The sequence below is a fragment of the Filicampus tigris genome, chromosome 12 (assembly GCF_054856515.1).
Source record: "Filicampus tigris isolate MCC_2025a chromosome 12, RoL_Ftig_1.0, whole genome shotgun sequence".
Taxonomy (NCBI): Eukaryota; Metazoa; Chordata; class Actinopteri; order Syngnathiformes; family Syngnathidae; genus Filicampus; species Filicampus tigris.
Genome location: NC_141228.1, coordinates 13,998,205 through 14,011,298, shown reverse-complemented (window position 1 = coordinate 14,011,298; position 13,094 = coordinate 13,998,205). Strand labels below are relative to the sequence as shown.

The following is a 13,094-nucleotide window of genomic DNA, read 5'->3' as shown; positions in this document are numbered from 1 at the left end:
GGACTATTTCCAAAATTGTTCATTTTATATTTCAATGGAAATTTACTGGAAACTTTCTGGAAATTTTCTGAAAATGTTCCACCCCATTGCAACCCTATGGATAAATAAATTAATGAAACTAGAACTAGATGGTATACATAATAAATACAATTATAAAATGTGATTACATTCAAATAAACAATCTTACATTTAGGTTTTGGCCTGTTAAAATTCCCGCTGACATGTTTTTCCCCTTATAAAACGTTGAACATTGAAAGGACAAACGGAGGGAGAACCTGGCAACCTAAGATAGCGGAAAGTGTCGCGAGAGTTTAACCGTGACCTACTTCGTTTGTGGGCTTTGTAGTCCAAAACAGTGGGCACTGAGCAGTGTCGTCCCACTTTCTTGAGGACGCGGACCGTGTCAGTCAAATCTGGTGAGCAGCAGCAGAAGCTCAACGCAGATTCATTTCCTCGCGTGCATCGTCTTTAAATAGGAGCTGGACAGTTTGACACCTGTCTTTCACAATCATTTCCCTGAGGAAAGGAGATAGGGAAACAACACGAAAAGGCTTTGGACTTGAGTTGCGCGTGGAGAGGACCAGCCTACCGAGAGAAAACAAGACGTCCATGCAGGAATGTTGACATAACGCGTGGGAAGCCTCTTAAGGTATAGTGAAAATCATAGTATTTAATCAGAATTCGTGACGTATTGCTTAGCTAGATTTTAGGTGGGAAGTGTGGTCGAAATTTATTGTTTGTCGTTGAAAAAAAGACATAGCGTCCCCCTTGTTTATGTCCCACTTTGAGTACCGTAATGCATTGGCATGCGCACAACGATTAGTGAGAAATAAAAAAAATGAAACGAAAAAGGGAACAAGCTTTGCCGCAGGATGTGCTTATGTTGCTTGTTTTGCAGAGATCTATCTGCACTGGTTTCCGAATCATGCGTTTGCGTGAGTGTCACCAGCACCACCAGTGAGACACTCATGGCCCACCGCGTGCACGACCACCAAAGCCGCCTGCCAGTAGCCCAGGCCACGGTTCTGACCCTGCCTCCTTCCAGCCAAGCAAAGGTGGGTCTCCTTGAAAATCTCACGCTCGTGTGTTACACAAGACTTGTTTGATTCAAGAGATTACTATTGCGTATTAGTGTGTCCACACTATGAACGCTTTTTAAGCATTTTTTCCCCAATATCCTTGATATTAAGCCGAAGGGCCATGACTAGTATGCTCTTCGTCTTCACTACTATAAAAAATCATCACCCTAGTGGAAAGACAAGTTGATAATATTCTGTTACTATTACTATAAGTGCTATTTATAAAATTCTACTAGTTAACTTCTGAAATAATATTACTTGTAGTGTGCAGATGTCAAATAGTGCACAGTTCAAATAGTGCACTGAACTGTCTTACTAGTAAGTACAAAGAGCATACTAGTACATGATATAAACTGGATATCAAGGATATCAAATTCATGCTCAAACGGCTTTCGATACTGTAACCAAGTTGGCAGGGAATTCACTCATTGCACCTCTCCCGTCACTAAGTTAACGAGCTTTGAGAAAAGGGTGTGGAACATATGGTCTGTGGCTGCAAAAGCGTAGTGCGTGCGCATTTCATCCAACCCATCGTCCATTTGAAAAAACAAATAAAACCTCAGAGGAACTGCGTCCAACCACATTTAATTCCCAACTGCTCATAATACATTTTAAAAAATCATAGTTTTCCATGGGAGATGACTTACAGTAAATGGCCCCTGGTAGGGGTTTTAAAAGCAGTAACATGTGCCCCCTGCTCAGCTCGTTGTTGTTTTTGTTACATTGCCAGTGTACTGCAGTAGTTCGTCTTGCCTCTCCTGGCGTTTGTGGCTCTAAATAGCAGGAAGATATCAGCCGGCCGGTGGGTCAGATTACAGGGCCTGTTCATATTTACAAGCATTTTTTTCTCCCCACAGGAAGCTGTACATAGTGAATGAATCCGTTTCAGTCAAACCATATCACCATAATAAAACGTTTATATCAGTACAGGTCATGTGTCAAGTAACATTTGAACATTCTTTACTGTCATAGTCATATAGTAAAATAGGTTGTCACTTGTGTAATTTACACTGAAAAAAGCAAAATTAGCTGCAACAGTAGCCAAGTGGGAAATTCTGCGTTCAAATCTCTTCATCTTTTCCCTCCATGTACTCTGGCTCCCTCTCACATTAATAAAACATGCATGATATGTTCATTGAAGACCCTAAATTAAATTGTCCGTAGGTGACCATATAATGGACATTAAAACAAATTATAAAGGCAAGTATTTGTGATTATCTTTTTTTGTTGGGGGGAGGGTAATTGCAAGGCAACTTTATCTACAGTACCAGTCAAAGGTTTAGAAACACCTACAAATTCAAATTCTCTCAAACACATTAAGAGGTCAGGAAATTCACGCTATTAACAGTTGATCGTGCACAGCTGTGACCTGAAAGTCATTCCAGCTCATAAAGCATCATCCACATCATACAGCTGACTGAGAAAATACCAAGATGTGCAAAGCTGTTATCTGAGCAAAAGGTGCCTACTTTAAGGAATGAAAAAACACAGAATTAGAGGGTGTTTCCAAACTTTTGACCGGGACTCTAGCACATTTCATAAACAAGGCAACTCATTGTGCTTCACACAACCAAAAGCACAACGTTAAAAGCATTAATAGAAAACTGAAGACAAAGAGCAAAGAGAACAAAATTAGTAGCTTTTTAAATTTAGTATAATTTTTTTTTTTTTTTTAAACGTACAGTGAAAACATTTAAGCACATTTACAACTAAAAGATTTAAAGACATTTAAAAGAAAAGGAAATAAATTAAATGATCTTTCTGAAATTACAAAAAAAAAAGCGTAGAGTGAAATAAATTTTTGCCTAAAAGACCTAAATTAAATGAATGGGGGGAAAAAGCTGTTTTTAAACTGCATTTAAAAACATTTACACTTGGGGCTGACTCACTTGCGCTAGCAACTTTTTCCATTTATATGCAGCATAACAGCTAAATGCCACTTCACCATGTTTGCTTTGAAACCTGGGCTCCACTAATAGACCTGAGTATTCTACGCGGGAGGCTTCTGTCCGGATAGCCAATGTAATGTTCATTTAAACAATTTCAGCATCCAAAATAGCTTCTGACCTGAATAGTTGTGAAATGGCGCTGCTGTTGTTTTTCCTTGTGAGGCCACTTTTATCACTCAAGGGTGGCTGTTTATTGGGCTCAGTTGCCCTTGAGGTGTGGAAAAATAGGCACGTGCAAGCATGTGCACACACACACACACGCACATAAATGAAGTTTGACCCCCTATAGTTGAACATAAGATGTTGTGATGCTTATTTTTCCTGTAGGATACAATATAAAGGCTATTCATTTTGTGTTGCCTAACCTATTCAGGCCCACTTTTTTTCTGATGGGCAATTTTATTTTAAAATTAAAAAATGCGGTTATCTCATGTTATTTTTTCTGTACATCCCAGTGGACGGCAGGATAAAATGGTTGTAACGTGTGGTAAACTTACCACTCGCTAACTGCCGGACGTATGTGAAGCATCTTGACTTGATTGGGATTGGATAGCTAGGATCCAATCATGAACCAGAAGTGCTGACATCATCAAAATTCAGCGTTTTTTTTTTTTATTTGTTTAGACACGCTAAAATGTTGTGTCCACAGAAATAATCTATGGCTCCGAAAGGGCTAAATCATACAAGCAAGAAGACTCCAGTTGCCTTGATTCAGCCTTTGAAGATTGCAATGGCCAGAATGACTAATAATCTACACAGATTAAGAAACAAACACATTGGTATTTACATTAACTCATTCGCCGCCATTGACAAATTTACTTATCTTTTCACAGTCCACCCATTCAATCCCAGGAATTTATCTATATATTTTTTTTCAAAATTTTTCAAAGGTTAGGGTAAAACAGGGTCTAAAAATGTCTGTCAGTGAATGACTTCACATTCTTAACTGTCATGGAAGTATTGAGAGACATTAAACTCTTCATAATGAAAATATCAAGCCAATCCTAGCTGACTTTGAGGCGGCGTACGCCCTGCACCAGCCAATTGCAAGGGCACATTTAGACAAACCACCAATTACACATACTGTACATTCGCACCTGTAGACAGGTCGTCAATGCCATTAACAGATGGGTCATATTGCCTTGTTTTGATGGTGATAAGCAGATGCGAGGGTTAAACTACTTTCTTGCTATATGTCTTGGAAACACTCATTTAAATTTTAGTTTTATTATTGTTAATATTAATATTTTACATCTATTTTTTGTCATTTATTTAGTAAATTATATATCTATGTAAATGTGACCAATGCGTCCTCACAAACAGGACCTGAGGCCCACCTGGACGACATTGGACTCCCTGTTGTGTGGGGCGTTCGCCGGAGCCGTCGCCAAAACCGTCATCGCACCCCTGGATCGCACCAAGATCATCTTTCAAGGTAAGGGGCAGAAAACATTCCAAGAGATATGTGTGTCTACGTTTTAAACATAAACCACTCATTTACCACCTCTTTTCTTTGCTCACTGCAGAATGTTAAGTGTATGATGTAACTGTTAACCACCTGCTAATCTTCTTAGTAGATGTTTAGCCTACATGGGAGAGTTGGTTGTTCTAATCATGTTGTTTTTCCATTCCTTAGTGTCCTCAAACAGGTTCTCGGCTAAGGTGAGTTTCACATATATCTGTAAAAATCCCCACTGTTTTATATATTCAATTTTATTTTGACATGTAGTTGTTCAGCACCTAAACGTGATCAAAATATGTCACATATCAATACGCTGTACAAAATATACCTTTATAATGGATACCACCCAACCTTGTCCTCTTTTCTTTAAAGCAACAGTAAGTTGTACATTGACAGGTGACCAATGACAGTGCAGAAAATGTACAAACAAAAATGAATTACACAAGAATGTTCATCATTGTTCTTTTACAAAATAAGAGCAGATGTTTGCAAATTCTTTATTTAGATTTCACACAAAGATAATGAGTCTACTTTCATGAAGGATTATCTGAGAATATTTACTGTTGAGAGGCTGAAATTTAGAGGACTTGAACTATTTTTAATTAATCAAGGTCTCTAAAAAAATGACTCAATTAGCATAATAGTTGTTGATTAATTTGATAATCGATCAGTCAGTTAATTATCGCACCTCTAAATTTGACACAAATAAAATGTCGGGATAACTACTTTTTGTTGTTGGGGATGAAAAGAAAACAGATTTGAAAAACTGGAAACAAGTGGGGGGAGAAAACAAAGCAATAAAAATAAAGTGTGTTCTTTTCAGTTTTAAAAGGAAATGTTAGAAAGAAACTGTCTATAAAATAAAAAAATAACCAAATAAATCATACTTGGAAACTAAAGAGGGAGCCCAGGAGCAAACTACTGTGTCCCAGTTTTCCTTTACTAGTACTTTTGGAGCCATTCAAAATAAGCTATGGCCCTACTACTATGAGACATTAGGAGACATACTTTATTTACTTATTTTTCTCATGATGCACCCTAACAGGAGGCGTTCAGGGTCATCTATTGCTCGTACGTCAAAGATGGGCTGCTCAGCCTGTGGAGGGGCAACTCAGCCACCATGGTGAGGGTCATGCCGTACGCCGCCATCCAGTTCTGCTCCCACGAACAGTACAAAAAGGTGCTGGGGGGCCACTACGGCTTTCAGGGAAAGTAAGCACCACCCAATGATGTTCACAATGAGTAGTTTCGGATTTGTCGCTGCAACACTTCTTTGCTTTTTTTTCAGAGCTCTTCCGCCATTCCCGCGTTTCCTGGCCGGCTCGTTGGCGGGGACCACCGCCGCCATGCTGACGTACCCGCTGGACATGGTACGGGCCCGCATGGCGGTCACAGCCAAAGAAATGTAAGTGTTCATTGTGTAGATTTTGGCAAAAGTATTGCTTTCGGAGTCATGGATCAATGTCTTCTGGATTTGTGTTGATTGTTCCCCCCCAACATAATCGAAAGAGAAATAAAATGTTCCTGACTCTGCTTTTGTACTGTAAGGTGAAATTCATTTTGGTTGAAAATCAAATCTAATTTGATTTTGACAGGTACAGCAACATCATGCACGTCTTTGTGCGCATTTCCCAAGAGGAAGGTTTTAAGACGCTCTACAGAGGCTTTACCCCCACAATTTTGGGTGTCATCCCCTACGCCGGCATCACATTCTTCACTTATGAGACCCTCAAGAAACTTCACACAGGTACCTGCAGAAATATCATGACGTCCGGTCCTTTACATCTTCATTCCAGAAAGCTGGGAAGTAGGATAGAAACCAAATAGCTGTACCCGGCCTGAATTGAGATGCAAATGAAATCGCAAATCTGATATTCATTTCGCAATATTATCCTTTGTAAGGTATTCGGTTACATAACAAAAAGTGATGAGGATTGTTGTCAGGAAATGTAGCAGTTACAAACAGAGAAGTTCATCTTCAGGTCAGTTCTGTTTTCTGGTTACATTTAATATTGAAGTCTGTTTTCTGGTTACATTTAACATTGAAGTCAGACCTTGTAAGGTCCGAATGGGATGGTTCCTACTTTCATGCGGTCTTGAAGGCAACATGACAGTGTCCCCCCCCCCCCCGCTATTTATTGGCCTTGCTACATTGCAGATTTTTTTCTACTTCTGGTGTGTGTGCCTTGGCCAACAGGGGTCAGTATAATATATGCATAGAAACAAAGAAGACGGTCGCAACTGCTCAGTAAGTCACAGTAGCATTAGTTGTTTTTTTGCAGAGGATAAAGAATATATGCATGTAAGTATTGTTATATTAACTGTATTTTCATGTATAGCGGGTGGTTCCGGAATTTATCCTCCATGATGAATGGAAGTTCACTGCACTCTGCTTATCCAACCATCTTTTCTTTCTGCTTCTTCTAGAAAAGACAAAACGAGCTCAGCCGTACACCGTGGAGCGCTTGGCCTTCGGCGCATGCGCGGGCTTGATTGGACAGTCGGCCTCGTACCCTCTGGATGTGGTCCGTCGGCGCATGCAGACAGCCGGCGTCACCGGCTCCGCCTGCAACACTATTTTGGGCACCATGCGCGAAATCGTGAGCCACGAGGGCGTCGTGCGCGGACTCTACAAAGGCCTGAGCATGAACTGGCTCAAGGGGCCCGTCGCCGTTGGCATCAGCTTCACCACCTTTGATATCATGCACAGCCTACTCCTCAAAGTGCACCAAGTGGGCTTCTCCACCCACTGACTGGCACGGTTTGGACCAATGGAGCTCAAAAACAGACAAAAGCACAAACAATCACTTTTTTTGAGAAAATAATGACTATTAAGAACAAACATGTTCTGTGTTTGCACTACTGTATGTTTTTTTTTTTTTTTTCAAGATAGACTTTGTTTTGGTCAACTTTGATTTCAATGCAGATTTACATGGGTTGTGACCATACTAGGGTATGATTTGTACCGGGGCTGAACAATTCTGGAAAAAAAGAAATCTAAATTCGAACCCCCTCCCCCACAATATTACAATTGCGATTTAAGATGCTATTATTTTTTGCAAGTACCTCTTCACATGTTTTTTTTTGACAAACACAAGCAAGAAATGTATCTGTATTACAAAAACAATATCAGATTTATAATACATTGTTTTGGTTTTACAGATTAGACTTATGCTAAAATAAATGCAAATGAACCATGAATGAATATGAAAGTTTATCTACTCCAACTAGAGTTTTTAACTCACTAAACATTTTGACTTGCAGTCTTTGAAGCGTTCAATATGACAACTTCAAAAACTTCTACCAAACAAGTGTGCCGCAAACATAAATCAGTTTCACAACAATAATGCAAACACATCTGTGGCTTTAACACTTTAACTTTTCATGTTTCATGTAAAAATGATGTGTAAATATGGACTGCACTTCTTATACATATATAAAATAAAGCCTACCGACCGACTGAGATAAGCAGGATTTTTTTCCAAATCGCACCCTTAGCGATTTGAAAATTGCAACTCCTGCATTATGATGAGGATTTGAATTATTCAGCCTTAATTTGTACCTTACGGTATGTTTTCATATGATGAATGTCCCATTGAAGCACTGAATTTGTGTATTATGACTGGAGCTAAAAAAACATATCGTTATCTTATCAAAAGTACAGACCTCTATATATGTTCAATAAACAAACACTTCTGCATTTGGACTTTTTTTTAATCTGCAAGGTATCTGCAGGTTTAAAGAAGCCAAATTTAAGATTTTTTTCCCAGGCATCTCCTTGACCACCAAAGCATTTTAAAGAGCTTTGAATACCGGATTTAAGCATAAATCCCTTCATTTGTGAAAGCCAACATACTTGCGGTTAGGATGTGGCAAATGTAGCCGGGCATGCTTTCATTGTACGATATGAGAATTAAATAATATTTTATTTTAAAAAATTTAAGTTAAAAAGTTTTAAATGTTTTAATAAAACAAGTTGTGTTCATTATAGCTACACTTCAAGTATTTCCAATGACGTATACAGTATTTTCAATTCAAAGTGAGAACGAATGACAATGTCATAAGTAATCAAAGCAATGCCTAATTTGTCCACATGAGGGGGCCCTATTACAAATAATCATACTACTGTACAGAGTCTGAACGTAAAATAAAAATGTAAAGGTTGCACAGTCTTGTCATGTTAATGTCTGTTTGGACGTGAATATCAAAGATTTTGTAACTGAAAATCCCATGCAGCAATGCACGTTTCTTTTCATTTATTTTAGAGAGCGAGAGGGCGAGAGAGAGAGAGACCGATAGAGAGAGAGAGAGAGAGAGAGAGAGAGAGAGAGAGAGAGAGAGAGAGAGAGAGAGAGCGAGAGAGCGAGAGGGAATAGATGTTGTCCTGTAGGTGGCAGCAGAGAAACACGTTAGCATGTCGCTGGTGATTATGGGGGTTTAGCCACCGCATGGCCTGAATTTGACCCCCACCCAACAACCCCACCCAACCTAAATACAGTTTTATGCCTTTGAAAAGGTTGATTGTGAACACTGTTAAATAGTTTTAATCCATGTTTTATTTAATAATAACCAAAAATAAAATAATTGTGTACGCTTAAATACTTTACACCATAAATATTTTAGATTTTATTTTGGTTTAAATTATAGATTAATTCTTTATTTTTGGGTAATTCAGATTGAATGGCTGCAAATCTGATACATTATGCATACAAAGTTGACACAACACTGTCACTTCCATCCATCTATCTATCTATCTATCTATCTATCTATCTATCTATCTATCTATCTATCTATCTATCTATCTATCTATCTATCTATCATCCATCATCCCTAATCCATCCATCTATTCACAGTATTACTGTATTGTGCATTTCAGGTAAATACGTATGTAAATGCCTCATTCATCCTCTGAAATTATTTCACCAATATCCTTGATTTTCATTTTTCCTCTTTTTTACAGGCGCTGAGCATTTGGAAGAATGGATGGATGGATGAAGAGAGTGATCCTGTCCTCCATCTCTCATCCTTCTTGCCTCTGACCTTGACTGTGAATTATGGGATGTCCTGCCAACCGACAGGACGCATAGGCCCGGTATTGCAACAATCGAGACAATACCACTGGGTGGATGCTAGCGTGGTCAAGGGGCGGGTGATTGAGTGAGAGAGAAGGAGGAGGAGGAGAAGGAATGGAAAGATGCTTCTTGAAGGCGCCGTTGCCATAGGTAACCTGGGCCCATGCCAAGAAGAAGGGGCGCCCGAGCATTTGCATGTATTCAAATGTGGCATGAATAATTCACTTTGGAGCCCTTCGCCCCTGCATGGCGGACAATAAGATTTTCACACATACACGAAATAGAAGAGGAATGTGACGTCTGGAGAAGCATGCCGAGATGTGATTGGGATGCATGCGGCATCATATTTCACATGGCGAGTTCTACTGTCTAGCTCTCAATGACCTCAATCACAATTGAGGCTGCTTGGATTCCAGAAGGTCACCAAATTCGTGCACACTTGAAATATAGAAATATATATATATATATATATATATATATATATATATATATATATATATATATATATATATATATATATACCACATTTTTGCTCAATTCAACGGCTATTGTGCTTCTCCTTATCATGTGTGCATCTTGGCCTCTTGGGGGCAGTATAATACAGACATACGAACATAGCAGATCCTCGTTAAGCTGCAGTAATAGTAGTCATTCCTCGCAGAGGATAAAGAACATGACCCTGTGAGTATTGTTATATTACCTGTCTATGTGCTACTCCAACATTTGTGTTGAAATATATGTTGCTTAAAGGATATAACAGAGCAACACAGGGTCACGTGTATCTCAAGGCAGCACTGTAATATATGTCATTGCCTCTCAAGCATATAAAATATTCCAAAACATTTGAGAAGAAGCTCTCGGCATGGTGCGGTCCAGTTTGGGATGCTGCAGCCTGCGTAATAAACCTGATTAATGTGCGGGCGAGGGCACAGTGCGACGGCGGTGCTGATGTATTGGATGAGAGTGTAAATATTAAAGTATGAGCGTGTGTCTCCGTGTGCGCGTGAGTGCGCACACGTCGTGCGTGCCAAGTACCAGCTCTGGACGGCGTCCAGTCGCAGTCACTTTGATGGGCGACTCAGGACTGAAGCCACTCTGCACTAGACAGCGTTCATAAATCCAGCGGGCATTCAAACACCTTGAGAGGCATTTTATACAACATAAACTGTCCTGTAAAGGCCTCTCCTGTAAAGCACCCTTTATGGTTGAAAAAATATCAAATTGGGCCTTTAAAACCCTACTTTGAAACCCCAGTTCTAATTTAAAAACACTCGCTAACCCTAGTTTAAAACCCTAATTTTAAATCCTAAACCTTGTTTAGAACCCTAACCCTATTTTAAAACCCTAATTTGAAACCCTAAAACTTGTTTAAAACCCTATTTTGAAACTCTAACCCTAGTTTAAAACTCTACTTTGATACTCTAACCCTATCTTAAAATCCTACTTTGAGACCCTAACGCTTGTTTAAAGTCCAATTTTGACACCAGAGCTCTAATTTAAAACGCTACTTTGAAACCCTAACCATAGTTTACAATCTTAATTTGAGACCCTGGGTCTTGTTTGAACCCATACTTCAAAACCCTAGCTCTAGTTTACGACCCTAATTTGAAACCCTAACCCTAGTTTAAAACTGGTATTTTAACAATGTCGCAGCATTCACGCACTCAATGATGTCGAAATGTGTCCCCTCACGCAAACTGGGACCCCCCCACCCCAATGGACGATGGGGCCCGACACATTGTGCTTACTCAAAAGTGACGGTCCTGATTGCATCCATCATCCTAACCACTGTTAATAAATTATGACCCTACTTTGGAACCCAAACCATAGTTAGACATGTCGTGGCTCAAAGTGTGCATGCTAAAGTGCAGCGGGGACATTCTCCCCCCCACACCCACCACCCTTTGTGCTGCAGCTCAGTCTTGTTAATTTTACAAGATCCAGCACATATGGCCACTTATCGCTTGGCAGCACTGTTAAAAGCTGCGGGGTCAGTGCATTACTGAGCTGCTTCCATTAGAGGGAGTGTGCACGCCGGCCTGGACCGCACTCAATCAAACTCATACTGCAATGGCAGCACTGCTCCACAGAGGTGGGGACTCGGGTGCCAATTTTTAGGACTTGCTGGGACACTGGATGAGTAGCTACCACAAGGGATGCAAAACAAGGACGGTTCATTTTAAAGTGTAACCGATTCAGTGGGACTGCTATTTGATTGGATATGGGACTGCTCGGCTCGAGAGGGAATGATGCATATGTCATTTTACAACATGAATCAACTTGTCAGTATAGAGATTCGGTTCGTAGAGAGAATGGCATAATCTTTCCCAATTTTGCACAACCATGAACTAAGCTTAATCAAAATCAGAATCAAAAGGAATTTTTCTCTGGTAGTAGTTCATGTCGGTTATGCATTTATTGAGAAGACAATAAAGTAAGACATAATATGGAGTCTGATTTGGGATACGTAAAAAAAAAAAGTTACTGATTAACTAACCCATGTACAGACGCTGTGTGGTAAGTTGAAAAAGCACAACGGACTATATGTGGTGACTGAGCAAGATTGTATGACTTGACTTATTCAACCGACGTAATCACTTGACTCAACTTGCTTGACATTTAGTCGAGACTCAACATGCTTGATTATTTTTCCATTGTAACCAAGGAAATGCTTGAAACTTGAAGGTTAAGACTTGAGACTTACTTTACACTTCAACAGTAATATGGCCCCTTTCACATTTGCCATATCCTTTTCAGACAGAACTCACCGAAGCGCGACATTGTTGTGTCCGATGGAGGCGCAATAGCGACAATTGATCCAGATGATGTCTTTGTCTTCAGATTTGGTAAAGCAGCATGTGGTTCACGACCCAAGGTGATTCTTGTAGGTCTTGCATGTTCATTATCACGAGGTGACTCTTGTTTACTTTAAGTGTGACAGCAGCTCCCATGTTAGTCAGAAGATTTTTTTTATACTGCATTCATAAAAAAAAAGAAAGAAAGAAAGAAAGAAAAAAGAAAGAAAGAAACATTATTAAGTGAAGAAGCGCTGTACAACTTTGATTCATTATATAATTAGGATAAGTTGGTTCCCCAAACCAAACTGTGAAGCAAGCTCACAAACATAATCCTCATCTTTGACGATGACTTCCTCCTTTTTTTCAAGAGTGATTAGCTACCTAATGTTACAAATACATGCAGTTTTCTATTTCTTAGGTATTATTCTGAGACGCAGTACTGTACTTGCAATGCGTGACACAGATGATGTTTACTCAGCGCGAGAAAAACACAAGTGAGCCTAGCCGCCGCTAGCTAGCCACTGCTAGCTACTCATTGCTTGCTATTGTTTCTGTGCAGTTATGTCAAGCGTCTTTCAGTTTTAAGTGAAGTGCTGTACAAATTTGATTAATTAGAATAATACAGTTGGTAGATTTACCCTAACCACACTGGCGCAAGATCATCAACACAATTCTCATGTGACAAAAAGCACAAGTGAGGCTAGCTTCCACGAGTCCATACTAACACACAAAAT

At 39.6% G+C, this 13,094-nt stretch overlaps 1 protein-coding gene across 1 annotated transcript; it reads left to right on the top strand.

Annotated features, from left to right (window-relative positions):
- Positions 1 to 361: 361 nt before the first annotated feature.
- On the top strand, positions 362 to 8,655 carry LOC147138615 (mitochondrial coenzyme A transporter SLC25A42-like). The gene is made up of 8 exons (XM_086048324.1): positions 362 to 649; positions 899 to 1,055; positions 4,352 to 4,463; positions 4,665 to 4,690; positions 5,536 to 5,702; positions 5,779 to 5,895; positions 6,086 to 6,237; positions 6,918 to 8,655. Exons 2-8 carry the CDS (start codon positions 969 to 971, stop codon positions 7,241 to 7,243), a joined length of 987 nt encoding a protein of 328 aa, XP_085904450.1. The 5' UTR covers positions 362 to 649; positions 899 to 968; the 3' UTR covers positions 7,244 to 8,655.
- Positions 8,656 to 13,094: the final 4,439 nt, after the last annotated feature.

Bases quoted from the DNA above. Each gene is read 5' to 3' on its own strand.
- LOC147138615 (XM_086048324.1), top strand. From the start codon at position 969: ATGGCCCACCGCGTGCACGACCACCAAAGCCGCCTGCCAGTAGCCCAG. The intron at 1,056-4,351 runs GTGGGTCTCCTT...CCTCACAAACAG, and splicing joins CTCCTTCCAGCCAAGCAAAG to GACCTGAGGCCCACCTGGAC. The intron at 4,464-4,664 runs GTAAGGGGCAGA...TCCATTCCTTAG, and splicing joins CACCAAGATCATCTTTCAAG to TGTCCTCAAACAGGTTCTCG.